This window comes from Rosa chinensis, chromosome 1 (assembly GCF_002994745.2).
Source record: "Rosa chinensis cultivar Old Blush chromosome 1, RchiOBHm-V2, whole genome shotgun sequence".
NCBI lineage: Eukaryota > Viridiplantae > Streptophyta > Magnoliopsida > Rosales > Rosaceae > Rosa > Rosa chinensis.
This window is the reverse complement of record NC_037088.1, coordinates 18,054,122-18,073,453: the sequence shown is the minus strand read 5'-3', so window position 1 is coordinate 18,073,453 and position 19,332 is coordinate 18,054,122. Positions and strand designations below refer to the sequence as shown.

At 35.1% G+C, this 19,332-nt stretch overlaps 1 protein-coding gene and 2 long non-coding RNA genes across 12 annotated transcripts; 1 reads left to right on the top strand and 2 right to left on the bottom strand.

Moving 5' to 3' along the window:
- Positions 1–2,022: 2,022 nt before the first annotated feature.
- LOC121051024 (NEDD8-activating enzyme E1 catalytic subunit-like) lies at positions 2,023–5,430 on the bottom strand. Of its 8 annotated transcripts, XM_040512834.1 has the most exons (8): positions 5,053–5,430; positions 4,659–4,786; positions 3,817–3,866; positions 3,393–3,629; positions 3,241–3,287; positions 3,057–3,112; positions 2,728–2,836; positions 2,023–2,077 (listed from the first exon to the last, which is right to left on the bottom strand). In XM_040512834.1, exons 4-8 carry the CDS (start codon positions 3,624–3,626, stop codon positions 2,044–2,046), a joined length of 480 nt encoding a protein of 159 aa, XP_040368768.1. In that variant the 5' UTR covers positions 3,627–3,629; positions 3,817–3,866; positions 4,659–4,786; positions 5,053–5,430; the 3' UTR covers positions 2,023–2,043. The 8 variants fall into 8 exon arrangements, 1 of the variants encoding a protein (XP_040368768.1); XR_005804848.1 differs by lacking the exon at positions 2,728–2,836; XR_005804846.1 differs by lacking the exon at positions 2,728–2,836 and having other exon boundaries at positions 2,030–2,077; positions 3,225–3,287.
- Positions 5,431–9,338: 3,908 nt separating this feature from the next.
- Positions 9,339–10,360, top strand: LOC112182392. Of its 3 annotated transcripts, XR_005810130.1 has the most exons (4): positions 9,537–9,609; positions 9,705–9,807; positions 9,916–9,978; positions 10,256–10,360. It is a non-coding gene; the product is annotated as an uncharacterized LOC112182392 (long non-coding RNA). The 3 variants fall into 3 exon arrangements; XR_005810129.1 differs by lacking the exons at positions 9,537–9,609; positions 9,705–9,807 and adding an exon at positions 9,339–9,378; XR_002929425.2 differs by lacking the exon at positions 9,537–9,609 and having other exon boundaries at positions 9,616–9,807.
- Positions 10,361–13,600: 3,240 nt separating this feature from the next.
- Positions 13,601–15,990, bottom strand: LOC112182393. The gene is made up of 3 exons (XR_002929426.2): positions 15,600–15,990; positions 15,411–15,467; positions 13,601–13,844 (listed from the first exon to the last, which is right to left on the bottom strand). It is a non-coding gene; the product is annotated as an uncharacterized LOC112182393 (long non-coding RNA).
- Positions 15,991–19,332: the final 3,342 nt, after the last annotated feature.

The following is a 19,332-nucleotide window of genomic DNA, read 5'->3' as shown; positions in this document are numbered from 1 at the left end:
AAAGAATTAAAATAAAAGTATTATTTACAAAAATAAAACAAAGAATAAAAATATATACAAGTAAATACAAATAAGGGGGTTTTAGAATTATAAATTAAAAATTAAATAAATAAAATAAAGAAAATGTAAAAACATATATACACGGGTGGAATGAGAGAACAAAGATCAAAACCGAAACTATGATCAAATTCGATTAAATCCTAATATTGTTCATCTAAGTCATGAGAAAGAAGTTGATCATGTGAAATATTCGAAAGCAAATAATTTCCCATTTTTTACTTTTCAATGCTAATTAACCTAAGTGAAAGCACAAAGATTAATCCTATCAAACATGTAATCAAGCCCTAGAAAGCAAGCGCATAATTTAACCCTGAAATGTCATCGTTAGTATATAGTAAATAGGGATCGTTCTATTCCGGGGATTGAGGGTACACCTGTCAATGTAGGACAATTACACAATTAATAAAGACACAAAGTATATTATTTACAAAAATAAAATAAAGTATATACATAATTACGAAATTAAGGGGGGTTTAGGTTTTGGTTTTCGGAAATAAACTAAGTAAAGAAAACAAAGAAAACTAAAAACATAATTACACGAATGGAATGAGAGAACAAAGATCAAAACAGAAACTATGATCAAATTCGATTAAACCCTAATATTGTTCATCTAAGTCATGAGAAAGGAGTTGATCATGTGAAATATTCGAAAGCAAATAATTTTCCATTTTTTACTTTTCAATGCTAATTAACCTAAGTGAAAGCACAAAGATTAATCCTATCAAACATGTAATCAAGCCCTAGAAAGCTAGTCAATCATGACATGTTTAATGCATTAAACACATAGAAAGGCTATCAACTCAAGTGTGCAACTTAGTATGAAAAAGTCCACCTAATTGCAATCCTCTTTAATTAAATTCGGTTTTTGTCCAAAACCTTTACTACTTCGATTCAAGTTACACAAAACAAAAAGTTGATTTCATGTTCTTAAATCTAGCACCATTCATATCAAAACCGTAAGTGTTTCGAACCACATAAGATTAAAATACAAAAGATATCTATAAAGTAAATTTAATTAAACAAACTCACATAAGCAACTCTCGAATTACAATATAAGAGTCGAAATTCTCATTTAATCATAAAAATTCCAGAAATAATAATTTTGTTCAATCATGAATGTCAACTGAAACAAAACCAACGAAATTCAAAGCAAAGGTTACAAAGTAGAGGTCGAATTACACCGTGGATGGAAGATGAGGATGGGTGATTGACGTTGAGATCCTTGAAGCTTGAAAGCAGGTCTTCAATGGTGGATGGTGGAGGAAAAGGTCACGGCTCCTTCTTCTCTTGCTTCGGCCTTGCTTGAATCTCGTGGCTTGCTTTAGAGGATGGAGAGAATTTTTCTAATGTTTATTTTCTAATGGAGAGAGGTGTGTTGTGTGTTGTGAGGTGTGTTTAAATGTCTAGCATAGGGGAGTTTATATAGGGGAATGGCCAAGCTTTGCCACACAGCTTCGACCAATCACATAGCGCCACGTCAGCTCTGTGTGTCATCCAACCAATCAAAAAACTCCAAAATCAATCCCTAATATATTGTTGCTGATTTTCCCAAGATTATTTCTGATTTTTCTCTTAATTTTCGACCAAATATCTAGGCATGAACCTAGACAATGTATCTGGATGCATTTTGGACCTTTCTTCCCTTAAATCTCTCCATGGCTTTATCCTTAATGTCCTCCCCTTGATTTTCTCTTGATTTTCACATTAAGATTGCAGATTTTATTCTCTAATTTCAGCCAACATATCTTGAGGGAATTAAGGAACGAATCTGGACTTGTTTTGAACATTTTCTTCCTTGAAATTCTCCCTTGATATTCTCCACGTAATCTCCTTGATTTTCCATGCAAAAATCAGATTTAATCTCCCAAAATATCTCCCACGTCATCATGTTGTCTCCTAATGCCTTCAGGTTTCCTAGCCTCATCAGGATTCCTGTGTTGACTGGGATTCCTAGTTGGACCAGAAAAACTCCATTTCTTCATTTCAGCTAATTTCTTCTCCATTTATTCCAATGTACCTAGAAAATAAAAATTAAATTAAAATTTATTTATTTAAGGAAATAACTAAGTAAAATATGAGGAAATAATTATTAAAATGTTGTATAAAAATGCTTCTATCAATATTTAACTGAGATAAATCGTCCATAGAGGCGGCATAAATGAGGTTGGAATGCAATGGTGAATCAAACATTTTTTCATTAGAATGGAATAACTAACTGCTTATATATGACACATACAGATTACGAAAACTTGGTGGGAATTGATTCCTTAGTGAGAATTCTCACCTTTTGCACCAACACTTCATATTAACATGCAGAGACCACACTTGCTATTAGGTACGAATAAGAAATTGGAGGAACAAATAAGATCAGAACTGTGAACAGAAATTAGACACACAACTGGAAGTATTTCCACTTCTGATTTCCTTTGTGCCAGGACCTAGAATATGTTCTGCTAGTATAATAATAGGTGTGCTAAGTATTTCTAATAGAGATAGAGTGTTATACTGCCTTCCCAAACAAGTAAACGATTGGATCTAATGTTGTGCTCATACATAGAAAATGATAATCCAATGCATCTGTTATGCAACCAAAAAATGGTTTATGACATCTAGGAAAGGATTTCTAAGGATATTTAGTGTAGTTATTGATGAGAAAGAGGAACACACGTTAGATAGTTCGATAGAGTTTTACTGCATCCAGATGCAATCTTCAATATTGTAGCGCACAGGTAGCTGATATAATAGCATTTGTGGAAGCAATAGCCTGTATGATGTTCTTCAGAACCCCATTTAGACAACATAATCAGCTTCCAACAAGAGTGACAGATAAAAGTTCAAAAGATGTAAGCCAAAAGCTTAGTTACCCATAGTTTCAAAGTCCTAAATCCTTTTCTCATCCACATGATTTAACAGCAAAAGCCAAACTATGCAGTTATGTTGCAGAGAAACTTGACGAAAATAATAATAGGGGTAACTACTTCTATAAGTATGTATACCTGAGTGAGAGACAATGTAACTCTTGAATACCAAACAGCTCAGCTCTCTTGTTAGACTATTGGATGGGAACAAAAAACAAATTAGTAAATAAATAAATAAATGAAAGGAACATAATTAAAGGTCCATAAAAGGAACAGATAAATCACTAAATAATTGCCATAATTGACCTCATCATACACCCACTTTATATGTTCAGGGTCATCTGGATCAAAAGCCTCTCCGCTATGTACCTATATGTAGAATGTAAGTTTAGATAGCATACTCATGCAATAGGTTTTTTTTTTTTTTTTTAGTAAAAGCAGTGGGAAGACGAAACATAATGACTAATCCATTACCTCATCCCATTTAATTAGGTGAGCATATTCAATACAATGAGCAGCAGTTCTAGGGATTTCTGCAAGTGTGCATAAAGGGAACTTCACTTGAGGGGGGAAAAGCCAGATTGTACACTCAAAGCATGCATGGACTGATCCCTGGCATAATGACCCTGGCATGTCCTTGAAAATCTTCAGTCCCACCATCGACCATAGGGTTGACAGTTTCTTCTTGGGGTTTATCATCAGCATCATACTCTGTCAGAAGAAAATTTAAACCACCCACATTAGCCAAAGCATAGTAGTACAGGAAAAGCAAGTCATTCGCAGAATGAGATCTAATAGGCATCATGGGATAATCCCAGGATAAAAAAGCATAACTATACATATTTTTCTGGTCAGAGCAATATGTATAGTTATGACCAACAGTTCAGCTATACTTCACCTGTGTTACAAGGAAGAGTAATGTAGCTGCAGAGGACTTGGGTGGTCACCCTGAGAAATTAAAAGGGATTTAGGGTCACTAATGTGAACAAGGCGTGCTCAATAATCTATAACATAATTATCATCTTTAAATAACTTTAAAGTGATTAGAATGCAAAGTTTTCGGTACTCTTATGCTAAGAAAACTCTTGTAACAATGACAACGGTGTGCTCGCGGTAGCACAATTTTACTTCGAATTGGGCCTAAGAAAAATCACAAGGATGCTCTGTCATAAGCTATGCAAAATTTTAAATATTGAACTTCACCAAAATCTAGAGGATGGGAAAGAAAAACTTACTGGAACCTAAATGAAAAAGGCGAGCTCAAATGCATTCTACAAGGTCCAAAACAGTAATGTTAGTAATGTATTCAAGTTTGGTTCCTAGGAGCAGAACGACCTAGAAAAGAAAATGACTATCTCGAAACATAGGTATCTATATATGCTCGTCTAAACATACAACAATGTACTTACCAAAATGAACTAGGATTTCAAATAATGCTATAATCTACTTCATTTCCTTTACCTCCCCTATGTCATTTGTGATTATATTAGCCAAGCCGATATAGTTCACAATTCCACCACTCCTATATACCTAAAGCACCAAAGAACAAAACCCATATAGCCAAATTACACCATTTCTAGAACAGTCCTCATTTTCACCTAATCCCCATTTATTGATATACTAAAAGTATCGACAGTTGCAGAAACATGCATATACATATTGAGCCCAGGAGTAATAAAGTAAAAAGCTTTAAACAAATCAACAAATAATAGAGACTGTTTGGGTGAGTGATAGAGAGACCAGGTTGTGGTACTTGGCGAGCTTAGCCATGGTGGTGCTCTCTCCTACAGGGATTATGAGTGAGGCCACGGTTTCAAGCTGTTCTGGTTTCTTTATCTCCATGCTCTTCACTCCCAGCCTTCTCAACACTGCAACACAGAACGAAGAGTTTCAATAAACATTTAGAGCAAAAACCAAAAGACATATATATGGTCAGAGAGTAATAAGAAAGGCATGCCTGCTATGTGTTCGTTCTTCCCCACTAAAAAAAAATTAAAATCCGAAATAGACCCACAAATCACAGATCTGAAACTGATAAAAAGAAACCAACTTTAAGCTCAAAGACCCGAGTTGGAATCATGGGTCCAATCCAAATCTCACAAAAGTAACAATCTTGATGAATTTCAACACTCACCTTGATCGTATCGATGGGTTGGATGACAGAGGTAGCGAGCATACCAGAGACTCCGCCATTGATGAAGGGCGCGACGCACAACTCGTCGTTCGCGACAATGGCATCATGGAGGGGGTCGGAGGCTCTAGGGACAGCGGCTAGGTTGGAGGTTTAGGGAGAGACAACGGGAAAACCATATAGGAGAAAGCCACCGTCACATTATGATCTGCATAGAGCATATAGATATGGCAAAAAGAAAAGGCTATAGACAAATTAGGAAGAAGAGAGAGTTATCCATCTATGGTGAGATTTGTTTCTCTCAGAAATGAAGAATCAGAGCTCCAATGTGTTCGACGAGGAAGAGATGCACAGAGAAACTGAGAGAGAGAGGGGTCAAAGTGCGAATATGTGTTGGAAAAAAAAGGTGGGAAGTTCAACTTTTGACAAAAAAAATTAGGCGGGCCGAGCAAACTATTGCTCCTATTTTTTTAAGTCGTCCTCATAAGCTTATTAGGACTCTGAAGAAAAAAAAGTGTCCTTATATGGTGTCCTTATATGTGGTTTTTGTAGTAGTGTCAGCAAACTTCAAATTGATATGTTTGTCAACAAACATGAATTTTGCCTTTTTTATTGTTTAGTAAATGCTTAAGTTCATGGTTTTGTATGGAAAACTTTGAAACCAGAAGTCTTTACTTTGATTTTATTGACATTTTAATATTTACTGGTTTGGTTCTCCGAATTTGTTAGAATTTTATATTCACTGACACTGTTATTTGGTTTCAAATAGGGAAATCTTTTGAAGCAGTTGAAAGTGTTCCTAGGGTAATTTTTTTCAACTTAGTTCTTTGTGTCACGCCCCCAAATCCATGGCCAATATTGTACTGAAATATGGCTCGTGAATTTGTGAAATGAGTCAAAACAAATAAAATTTTCTTCTTGAATAAATCAACAGGAAGTAAAAGAAATTTTATACATGTTTGAATAGTACTTTTATTAGAAAACAAATATCTGTAATATATTTACATAACCAAAGTTAAGCAAAATTCGAATCAGTACATGTATTCACTAGAAATAGTAGTAGAAAAATATTATTTTATCTAGTAGGTTCATCCCGTTTCCCCAAGCATCTACTCAATACCTGAAAACAAGAAGGTGTAGCATCATGAGCAACACAAGCCCAGTAAGTACACAGCTTACATTCTTATATTAATGTGTCTTATAAGAAATCAAAACTGAACAACCAAGTTAAAATGTACCAAGAACCATTTAAGTTCATACGAATTCTTAAATATGTATATATATATATACACACAATACACACACACACATATACAAATATATTCATTCGTGTGAATGGTTTGGTAATAAATCACATAGTCACATATTCTTATCAAACCAACAAATATTGTAGCATTAGTATGTGAAATAACCTTAAAGCAATGCATGCTCGATTCTCTTTTTCACTTAGCACCGTGACATATTGATAATATATATCGCAGACAGATATTTGATCAAAATAATATAAGTACACTTCTCTTTTTAGTGAATTTTCGGATTAACTGGTAACAAATCACAAATCCACACCTTCACATATTAAAAATATATCATAAATAGATATTTGATCAAAATAATATAAGTACACTTCTCTTTTTAGTGAATTTTCGGATTAACTGGTAACAATTCATAAATCCACGTGCTAGGATCCATAATACCAAAGCACAGGTAAGCCAGATTGACTGGTAACAATTCATAAATCCACATGCTAGGGTCAAACGTACTATACCAAAGCATGGGACAGCCTCAGCATACCAAGGACACTACCAAAGTATGTATATTCAAAGTAAGCAACCTTCCTAAGAGTATAATAGTGCACTATCTCTAGGGACTAGGGCCCAACAATTCATAAATTATAAATCCACGTGCTAGGATCCATAATACCAAAGCACGGGTAAGCCAGATTGACTGGTAACAAATCATAAATCCACATGCTAGGGTCCAACGTACTATACCAAAGCATGGGACAGCAGCAGCATACCAAGGACACTACCAAAGTATGTATACTCAAAGTAAGCAACCTTCCTAAGAGTATAATAGTGCACTATCTGTAGGGACTAGGGCCCAAGGCTAACTTCTCATAACACCAAAACACATTTACCAGTAATTCACTTAAGCACGGGGTAGTAGATAACGTCCGGCTTCACAATTGTACTTCTTAGACATAATCAAATTCACAAAATACAATCTTTATGAATTATAGATCGTAATATATGTATATGTACACACATATATAGATACATATACTTAGGAATAATCTCATATGAAAACATGTATAACATAATTGTATATCACAAATAAGTGAATTCGCTAGTAAACAACATAATTAAAAAGAAGCTTATACATAATTGAAATCAAGTAAAATAGGTAATAATAAAGCACAAGCATTAAATAACTATAAACAATTTAACAAAATTAAATTATAGTTAGTATAAACATTAAAAAGAAGCTTATACATAATTGAAATCAAGTAAAATAGGTAATAATAAAGCACAAGCATTAAATAACTATAAACAATTTAACAAAATTAAATTATAGTTAGTATAAACATTAAAAAGAAGCTTATACATAATTGAAATCAAGTAAAATAGGTAATAATAAAGCACAAGCATTAAATAAGTAACTATAAACAATTTAACAAAATTAAATTATAGTTAGTATAAACATTAAAAAGAAGCTTATACATAATTGAAATCAAGTAACATAGGTAATAATAAAGCACAAACATTAAATAAGTAACTATAAACAATTAAACAAAATTATATTATAGTTAGTATTTCAGTCCTTATGTCCAAATCCATTGAAGTTCATCAACCATGTTCATGGTTCTCCAATTAGAGTCATCAAACTTCAAGATGTGTTATGTTGTCCATCACAAGTCCGAATTAGTCAAATGAGTATACCAATTCAAAGGGTTTCTCACAAGGAATCCAATGGAATAAGTCATATAATCCAGTTCGAAGTTACATAGTCCAGAAATGGTGAAGAACCATAACAGTGCAGAAACTGATATTTTTGATACTGTCCTTTGATGTCTAAGTAATTACGTACTGTGTATTTTACCATTACTTCTCAAACTTTCCAGATCAGAAGTAGAGGTCCTAAGCTTCAAATTGATATAAAGTTTGTAGAAATTGGTTAAGAAATGAGGGAGATATGAATTTTTGAAGTTGTGATGGCTGTATGAGATTTCCAGCGAGTTTAAAAGTTGAAAACTTTGATTAGCCATAACTTCTTCATTTCTTAACCTTTTTTAGTGATTCAAAAGCCTAAATTGAAGAAATTTTGATGAGTAATTTAATACTGTAATTATTTTTGACAAAACAGTTTTTTTTATATACGAAAATACTGGTTTGCAGCAAAGCAGATCCTTTTTCATCTTATCATTTATTGTGTAGTTTGATAAATCTTAAAGACAAAAGAACATAGAAATGTATTCATGTACTTACTTAAGGAACTCAGAAGGTCTTGTGATCAAACTTTGGACTTCTTTCACAAAAAGGAAACTTCTTAAGAGCAAAAGGGTGAAGGATTTGTGTGAGGAACTTCTAGTTGAGTTTTCTCTTCAACTAAGGGAGTTTTTGATCAATTTTGCATTTGATCTTCAAGCTTGTAAGAAGTATGATCAGATCATATGCTTAAATAGGCTAGAATTAAGCATAAAATAAGTAAGTGACTAATTATTATAAGGTGAGTGACTAATTACTATTTAGGTTAAATGATTAAAAGGTAAGATAAAATTAAGAAAAAGTAATCAAAGAAAGAAAGCATAAATCCACTTGCTAAATATATATATATATATATACATATATATATATATATATATGTATGTATGTGCACACACACATCCATATGCACATTTACCCAATTAATAAGTAAAGAACTTTAGTGCTTTCTTAAGGTAAAAAAAAAAAATTACAATAATTAGTACTAAAATGACATGCATCACAAAAATAACATAGATAATAATTTTGAGTTTGAAAACAAATATTGAGTGTACACAAGTAATACGAACTAACGTATTTTAGAAAGTTTACTAGAACTCTAATATTAAAAAAATTACCTATATAACTTGTAAGTATAGCATGTGGTATCATCGGTTTCTAAACGGAAAAAAAAATGCTTAGAAGATACTTGGATTATTTCTAAGTTTAAGGTATCTTAGAGTGCTCTACAGTGATACTAAGTTTTGGGTTATTACACTTTGTTATTTAGGTATGGTTCTTATTTCGATTTTGTGACAGTTTTGGATGAAAGAAAGCAGGGAAAGTTTTGATTCTCTCGGATATGGAGGTACTCCTTGATTAATGACTAAGATTGCTTTTGCTACTGTCTTGCAATTTCAAAATTAGAGTAGAATAAAAATTCTGGATTCTCCCTTACATAACAGATTTTGTCTGACCACTTTGGTTGCAATTTTTGCATCCCTTGGATTTTCAGTTAATGCCATGGAAATTGGTGAATAAGCTTGTCCTTGAGCTTCATTCAGTTGCTATGTCCTGCTCTTGATGAACTCAAGTTAGAGTGAGTTTTAGGATGATACTGAATGTTGGATTAGTTTGGCACTATTGGTGGTTTGGTGCAAGAGCAACTTACTTGTTCTTGCCTCAATATCCCAGACATCATTCACCATATGTATCGGTTCAAAATCCATCTGTGAATTTCAATATTGGTGGATAACATACAGTCACATCATGAAAACATAAATTAAGATATACTAAGGTAATTATAGAGAAGATCGAGTTATGTTTACCTTAGTACTAACAACATCATTTCAAATGGGACAAAATCATGGATTAATTTCATGATTTTCATCGTCTGTGTTTGCAGGGATCCATTCACTTCCAATTGTCATGACCGAGACAGAAAGAGGAAAACTTGAGAAATACAAAGGTAAGGGGTGCTTATGCAGATTGCAGATTAAAGTTTTGAGTCCTGAAATTTTTTCTGACGCAAAGCCTATTATGGCAGATTTTACATGACTTTCCAGAACCTTCCTACACCATGGATCCTATGCAAATACAAGTTGTCTCTAGATTTATAAACTTTGGCATTAATAGTACAGAATGTACTCATTTTCTAATGGTTGCTATTGCATAGTATATTTTAGGAAGATTTAGTAGCGCGGTATGTTCAAAACTCTAATCTACATCCCTTTCTTCAAAAATAGGCCACTTGAATATATGACGATACTTGGAGCATCTGTCAAAAGATCTGAATCTATGAAGTCAAGGTTGCTGTGTTGCCACTTCTGAGAGATTCTATTTGTTTCAGTCCAGAGATAAAGAGAGACAGGAGTGATCGATCTGGATTTGTTTGACAAGAGGTGTAGAGATAGAGAGAAACTATGAAAGGAGAAGATCAGAAGGAATCAATGTTGGACAAGAGGCTTCCAATGTAAAAGACAGGACATCAGTTGATAGCAGGTAATTTAGAGAAGAAGAACAGGGATCTGGGTCTGGTTTTGTTTTGGATTGGTCATCTATTTTTTTTTTTCCTTTTTTTTCTTCTGATACTGAGTTTTTGTTTTGAAATGCTCCGGTGAATTGATTTCAGACATAAAATTCCTGTCAGCTTCATAGTTATTGCCAAACTTGCATAATTGTTATCAGCTTCATAGTGTTGCTTAACCTTCATGGTTTTGCACTGGATTATCATTTGAACAGAATATGCAGCTCCATTCATCCTTTTCTTATCTGACTACCCCATTTTTAATGGCAGCCCACCAGAATCAGCAATAAATGATCTTCTCATCAACGCGAATGAAACACCAACAACAGACGAACCAACTGATGATACCTTTGAAGAACTCATGTAAAGTAACTGGTTCGAAGGATAAATGCAGATTATTTTGATGAGAACTACCTACCCTTGCAACTAGAGTTTAGGAACTTCGGTTAGAATGATCATTTTTTGAACAAATGTTGGTTAAAATACCCGTTTCTGTGCAAAACATAAATTTATGAAATATGTGAATAGACAAATCTGGTCAAAACTCCAGCTTTTGAATGATAACATTTTAAATTAGTGTTTCTTATAGTTTCTTACCTTATGAATGCAATTGTACTACATACAAATTTGGGGAAAAATGCAAACCCGCAGCATCGCGCGGGGGTAGTAGCTAGTAAAACCTAAGATGCTAGAAAACAACAGAGACTGGGAGCAGGAAAAATAGGTTTGGTATAGATCTCACTCATACCTCTATTAGTGAATTAATAACGCTATTCATTCCCCAAAAGGAAAAAATTCACCAACGGTGTCTGGACACTTAGGGGACTTTCAGAATGATATCCGAACTCACAAAGTTATCAATGTCATACTTGGACTCATTTTTTCATATCAACGTCGTACCTGCGAACAATTTCCGTCACAGAGCCGTTAAATTTTGCACGTGCGATGCACGTGAGTCACTTAATGAAGATAAAAAGACCGATTTACCATCAAAATTTTTTGGAAAACTTCACCAACGGTGTCTGGATACTTAAGAGACTTTCAGAATGATACCTGAACTTACAAAGTTATCAATGTGATACCTGGACTCATTTTTTCGTATCAATGTCGTACCTACGATCAATTTCAATCACGGAGCCATTAAATTTTGCATGTTAGTAACTTGATGAAGACAAAAAGACCGATTTACCCTCAAAAGTTTTTTTTTTCCTTTTCTTTTCTTTTCTTTCTTTCTTTCTTTTCTTTCTTTCTTTATTCTTCTTCTTCTTCTTTTCAGATTTTTTATTCTCTCCTTCTCTCCTTGCCAACACCACCGCTTCCGGAGAACCCACCATCGAATATGCAGGAAGAAAAATGGGGGAGAGCCATAACAACCTCCACCACCGCGCAATGACGTCGTCCTCCGCTGCTTCTTGATTGGGTTTGGGGATAAGGACTGCTTCTTCCTCCATCGCTAGCGAAATCGTGAGGCTCGAGGCCACATTCTAAGGGCCACCGGCCGGAAGGACCGCTACAGCAAGGTCTGCACAGCCAAAGGCCCCAGGGACCACTGCGTCTGGCTCGCCGCCCACACCGCCATTCAATTCTACGACGTGCAAGACCGGCTCGGATACGACCAGCCCAACATGGCCGTCGATTGGCTCATCAAGAAAGCCAAGGCCGCAATCCATGAGCTGCCACCGTGGAACCCAAACTCAATTTCTGTTCAGACAACATCTTCTCTGACGGTGCCGATATCCGCCGCGTAGGACATGCAGAACGCGAGCCTCCATTTCTCGATGGTGGAGGCTCCGAGTTCTTTGTTTGCTAATCGGCAAGGCGCAATGGTGGGCAGCAGTGGAGTGGCGGAGCTGGTGAATCAGAATAGCTCGAATTTTCTGCAGGTGAGGATGGTGTGGAGGCCGAAGTTAATGTTAATCTTTGTCTGCCTACAATTGCCTCTGATCAAAGTTGGGGTAGAGGCCGAAGTTCCCGACTAGACCGGTGAAGTTGTAGGTGAGGATGGTGTGGAGGTGGTGTTGCATGTCGGGAATGACGGAAAGGATGGTGAGGTGGGATTCGAGCTGTGATTTGAGAGTGGAGGGCTGGCGGGGTCTGAGTTTCTGATCAATGGTGTATAAAAGGGGGTCAGAGGAGAGAACAAGAGTGGTGGTGGCTAAGTCATCGATGACGGGGATGAACTCGGAGTGAGCGGCGAAGCCTCAATGCACAATTTCAATTTGCTGTAAGATTTGAAGTGGGAGGAACCAGTAGCATCTGCGGTGCATGAAGGTGGATTGAGACACAACAGCGGTGTTTGATCAGCGATCGACGGTGGGAATAGGGCGAGCAAGATGATTTGAATCTTCATGATTCAAATCAGGGGAAGAAGAAAACAAAAAAGAAGAAGAAGAAAGAAAGAAAGAAAGAAGAAGAATAGAGAAAGAAAGAAAGAAAAGAAAAAAAACTTTTAAGGGTAAATCGGTCTTTTTGTCTTCATCAAGTTACTCACATGCAAAATTTAACGGCTCCGTAACGGAAATTGATCGTAGGTACGACGTTGATACGAAAAAATGAGTCCAGGTATCACATTGAGAACTTTGTAAGTTCAGATATCATTCTGAAAGTCCCCTAAGTGTCCATACGCCGTTGGTGAATTTTTCCAAAAAATTTTTAGGGTAAATCGGTCTTTTTATCTTTATTAAGTGACTCACGTACAAAATTTAACGGCTCCGTGACGGAAACTGTTCGTAGGTACGACGTTGATATGAAAAAATGAGTCCAGGTATCATATTGATAACTTTGTAAGTTCAGTATCATTCTGAAAGTCACCAAAGTGTTCAGATATCGTTGGTGAATTTTTCCCTTCCCCAAAATGACAGTTACATGCTTTAAGTAGACTGTAGAGACCCACTAGAACCTTCTAGTCACCCTTTACAAGACATAAGTTGAATATCAGCTTTAATGACTAACTAAAAATTTTGCCCGCGCTTTGCCGCGGGATTTAGTGTCATCAATAAATTAGAAGCCTTGATTGAGCTAAAGAAGATCTTAGTATCGGGGGACATCATTCGTTTGATCTCTATTAAAATTGAAATATACAGCCAACTTATTTTCATTCACATGTTAATATACTAATACACAAAGTTTGAAAGAAAAAACAAAGGGCAGAATTTTAGATAACTGAATGAAACAGTTTTGGATCAAAACTTTAGCAACCACTTCTTTTAAACAAAGCTAAAGCTTCTTCCAAAAATTGACCAAAATCTTGGATCTTTCCTGAGGTTCAGTGCATTATTGCCATTCTGAAGTTCTATCAATCTCAATCCCTGCAAGGTAAAATGGTTGATCATTAAATTCCACAATTCATATTTGACAAATTTTTCTCAATCTAATATGAAATTATAGCAAGAGCTAGACTTCTAGGGAAGTTGATATTAAACACCAGAACTACTTCGAATTGATTTAATGCTACTACAAAATTATAAAGCGAGGGTATGAGATGAAGTAGTACATTACCATAAGTGGAATCCATGTACTACAGGTATCAACTTTTTTCTTCTTCTTACCAAAAATGATATAGAGAGAGAAAGGGAGAGAGCCAAGAATAAATATGTTGTGTTTTAAATTAATGCAACACTACATGCATGTGAACTGAGGTATATAAGACGTAATCTTGATACAAATAAGCCTTTTTGAATAAAAGGGTGTTATAAGAGTCTGCCTTTTGGTTGAAGTTGGGAAGCTGATATAAGAAATTTCTGCGAGTGACTCCTGACTTTGAAAATTCATAACTAATTCCAAAAAATTCCATTTTGGGTGATTCTAGTTCTACATGACTCTTTAAGATGTCTACTAAAACTCTTTAAGAGGAACAGACTTCAAATTCCTAGTAGATCAGTACAGTTTTACAAAAGTAAGTGACTGGGTCAAAATTCCAGAAAATTTGAAAATGGCTCAAATCCATTTCCTTGGCCAAAACTTTTTCTCATCTAATGAAGTCATAAAACAAATGAAAGTACCGTACAAAAACCCCAATATGAAAACAACAATCATCTTGGCAGCAGTTACGTTTGTAATTTATGAAAGCCATGCTTCTATTCATTATTAGTAAATGAAAATGACATAAGCTGATCAATAAAACAAACATTGCTTAGACTTTGTTTTACAAAGTTTAGTTTCTATATGAGCATCACTTTCAGTTTTCAAGAGATTTGGACTTTTTATCTAACGAATGTATTAGTCCCCTCTTTGTTTTGTTTCTGAGTTTGGCATGACAACTTGAACATAACATTGATTGCTAACCCCCTTAATATATATTTAACTTTAAATCTATCAAATATGCGTCAACAGGATGCTAATATATATGTCAGCCAACCTCTCAAATTCCCAATTAAAGAACAAATGCAAGCAATTGCAAGAGAATGAAATATATAAGCTTGTAACATCCAAATAATATCTACCCCTATCATATGCAAAAATAGTTTGATAAATGTAGGCTAGAGTCGACCATCTCATTTTTTACTCATCCTATTCAAAATCAACCTTGTTATTTTAAAACATATTGAAAGAGAAAAGGATTGATTACTAATCATAAAACTAAAATCTTTTCAGGAGAAACTGAAAATCCATAACACATGATAATAAGAAAGCAAAGACAAATATATTCATAGCTCCAATATTCACTAATCAAACAGAGAAGTTGAACCTTCATAGCTCCAGCTTTCAGAAGATTATAAATAGTTAAGACTCAGAAAATCATTCGTACCCACCACCCAAACTCGTCCCCTTCCTCCCCATATCAGAACCAAATAATTCCAATAACTGATAAGAAAATTATACATAGCACCCAATTTGATGAAAGTTTTTCAAATTGCCAAAGATCAGAACCTTACCTTGAAACCATTCCAATGTTGCCGAGATTCCTCAGATGCAAGTACCCAATCTCAATTCTTGTCAGAGAAAAACATGGAAATTGTTAGCAAAATCAATACTCTGTTTAATCAAAACCTCCGAGCCCAAATCCTAAATCAATGACATATCAAGAAAGAAGAAATCTTTTGAAAAAAAAATTAAGTCTATACCTCTTAAGAAAGCTCATCCCTGAGCTTATCCATGCAAGGAAGATTCGACCTTCGAGCTTGAGCACGAAGCACCAGACCTCTCACCCTTCTTCTCATCTGGGAGATGAGACTTGAAACCAAACCTTTCCTATATTTTTTCAGCCTAACCTTTGTATCTGAGAGTTTGATGCTGCGAAATAGTGAGGATGGATGTCAATCAAGGCTTCCCGAAAAGGCTAAAATTCTATCTGGTGAGAGTTCAAGGCTGCAAAACAGCTGGATGAATGTCCATAGAGACTTCCCGAAGACACTAAAATTTCTATAACCTTCTAATCCATATTCACAGTGGCAGGCCGTAAATCACGAAAAATAAAGGGCAAAACCGTCCTTTCACTCAAACAGTGCTAGGAACAGTGCTAGCTCTAGCGGCTTTAGTATATGTATAATTTCTCATCCAAGCACGACTTGACTTCTATGTAAGTGACACATGGACCAAACCTTTAGACCCTTCTAGGAACATCTTTGAAAACTGCTTCAACATTTATGATTGAATCAAGCTAAATCTCACCAGGGCTGCTGTACCCTCATCCCGCCAGATCAAAGTATTGGGCTGAGCATGCAACCTCTTCATAGTCAATTTATAAAGTTTGATGTGGGACTATCCTATTCTTTTCATGCAAGCTGTATGATTGGAATACTGTTGTGTTAATTGTTTTTTGGAGGGAACTTCCTGTCCCATAAAGGAAGTCTAGTTGTCTATCAAGTACATGTTTTCCTTATGCTTCCTATGATGGATGAATCACAAAAGGGTTTAGTTTATTGAATTTCGAGGTGGAATTATTCTTGTGGGCTGGCTTAAAAGAAGCTCCCTAATGTTGTAAGAGTAGCTACTTGTTTCTAGTTTGCTTTTTATAGCTTTACTGCATTTCACCCCTTCTATTCCATGAGGCCCTTTAATATAGCCCCATCTAATCAAAGTTTAAATTATGCAGGTCCGGATCAAAAAAATTATGCAAGCTGATGAGGATGTTGGCAAGATAGCATTAGCAGGGATCCGGCTCCTCAAAAGTGAGGAGTCTGTGAATTTACTTCAATTTCATAAAATCTGGGCTCTCTATCTAATCTAAGGGTCCTGAAAATTGACGCATCATGCTTGGACAATTTTTGGCTTTTGGTCTAACCGTGGTTAACTTGCTATTAGTTGTTGATAACTCCAGCAAAAAAAAAAAACTATGTTTTGCGTTATACACTGTGTTTCTTCTATGCGTGACTTGCTGCGTTGTTGTTTCTCTGTGCTTCTATGGAAACTCGTCCATGGTTACAAGAAGGCATAAACACAATCAGGTTCCTCCTTTAAAACGACCTCTTGATACCTTATTTGATATGAGTTTAATTGTTCTCTTTTGTGATTTATGAAGTACATAATTTATTGATTTCTGAAAGTTAGATAGTTCTACTCATAAGAAATTAGGTTAAACTCTCTTGTTTGTCAATCCATATATTTTTACTCACATAGGAATTAGGTTAAAATCGAGTTAAAATTGAAAACTTTAATTTAAGGATTAAATTCTGCTTACTACCTTGTACTTTCAAGCCTTCAAGGGTTCATCAGTTCAATCCCTGCACTTCTAACTTAATCAGAAAAGTCCTTACACTCTCCAATTTCATCAAATCGATCCAATCCGTCACTATTCCGTCAATTTTCGCTGTTAAAATGCTGACGTGAGACCTTCTCACAGGGAAAATTCCCAACCTACCCATCGCTAGGCAGTCCGCCGACGCGTTAGTGTTGTGATTGCAGATGGGTAGTTTGGAAATTTTCCCTGAAAATTGATGGAATAGTGATGGATTGGATCAATTTGATGAAATTGGAGAGTGCAAGGACTTTTGATTAAATTAGAGGTGCAGGGATTGAACTGATGAACCCTTGAAAGTACAGGGTAGTAAGCAGAATTTAGTCCTTAATTTAATAATCCTTGAGGTCGAAAGCTTCCACGAAGAAACTTTCTGACAGGAAAAAATGGACCAAGAACTGAAAATATACTGTTAATTTATTTTGTTCCAAGAGAGTAAACCAATAATGATCTTCATCCAACATCCATGGCTTTGTCTCCGCCATTTGAATATGCAGTAGTACTTTATACACAATCACATGCCTCCCATCCTATTAATCAGAGTAGCTCTTCAGCGATTCCTATTTTCATTATCAAAAAAGTGTAATGTTGGTTTATTTATAGTTGAGTATCCAGAAGATTAAGACCGTCTGCTTGACAATTGTCATTTTAGATAACAGTGGGCATAGTGTTGAAACTTTTTCTTATGTGAGTAGTTGTACTGCTGCTGCTACTACACACACATATTGCATCTAGAACTACATCAGTTTGATTTCTTTATCAGTTTATCTATGCCTAATGTATAGTCTGTGAACAAAGTGCATATTTAAAAACTTCATATTTAAACAATATATGAACGGAAATTGCAGAAATTTGTCGATAGCTTGTTGTCAATCTAATAATCCTAATGGATAAAAGATACCAGCATCCATTAAATGATTAATATTTCTATAGTTGTGAATCATTGTATCTTATAGTTAATAGTTGTCTTGTTTTATTACATATGAAGTGGGACGGATAACAGTACAATAGGTATTTTGGATGAGGGCATCAATAAGTCTCTTGATTGAAAGAGAAATAAGAAATTCTCTACTAAGAATCAATCACTATCTCAAGACTCTCAGGCAATAAAGATTTTTAGTATCAATGTCTTTGACTTAACATATCATATGTTTATGATATATGCAACATAATGTAATTTTTCTTTCTTTCTTGTCATATAGGATCAAGGAGCTCCACCATTAAGAAAGAGAAAGAAACAATTGTCTACTCGTTTAGTTGGTTATCATACATAGTAATCTTCTATATATATGTCCAAAACTAGATGCAGATGGTTGTTACCGTGTTTTTATTTTCTGTTGCTATTAAAAGTTTCATGAATCTAGAGGGAAGTATATATTGTTGAGATGATTTGAATGAGGGAGTTTTATCTCTATATCATTAATCAATGCTAGCTCTTGTGTTAAGCTCCACTATCAAATGTACCTGTAGAAGTAGCTAGTACTCTCATGCAGGTTTAACACTTTCATTTGATGATTTTAAAAAGCTAGATATATAATGCAAGCTAGGGAGAATATCATGATGAGAGAGTGGTAGAGAATAAAGGGTTGAGGAACCAGATTAATATTCAGTTAAGGAAACCAAAAGAAGCCAGTGATATAGCTGAACAAGAATTTTACAGAAAAGATTAAAATAAAAACCTAACAAAGGGCTAAAGGTTCAAGCATATGCGGTTACTGAATAACTGGGTAAGAGCAGCTGCTTCTAAATAGGCAGTAAAAGAGCAACTGCTGTTACTGAATATCTGGAGTTGCTTCTAAAATGGTACCACTCTTTTATTTATGAGACTGCACAACCCTTCTTGTAGCTTTTGTCCATTGACATAGTGTTGGCGACAAACACGCATGTAGACATCAGCCCCGTCAATCAGTTCAGTCTTCATCTCCTCTGTGTTCCTCAGGGTAAAGAAAGCTCGTTTGCCACACATTTCATATCGAGCTGTCAACTTAGTTGTAGGCCAAAGAGCTAAAATTTTTTTTGAATGACAGGGTTTAAGACTATATACAAACCACTAGATAGAAGGCTTGAGCACTTGAGTTTCTTATAGCATCCAAACCCAAAAAGAAAAAAATTAGTAAAGA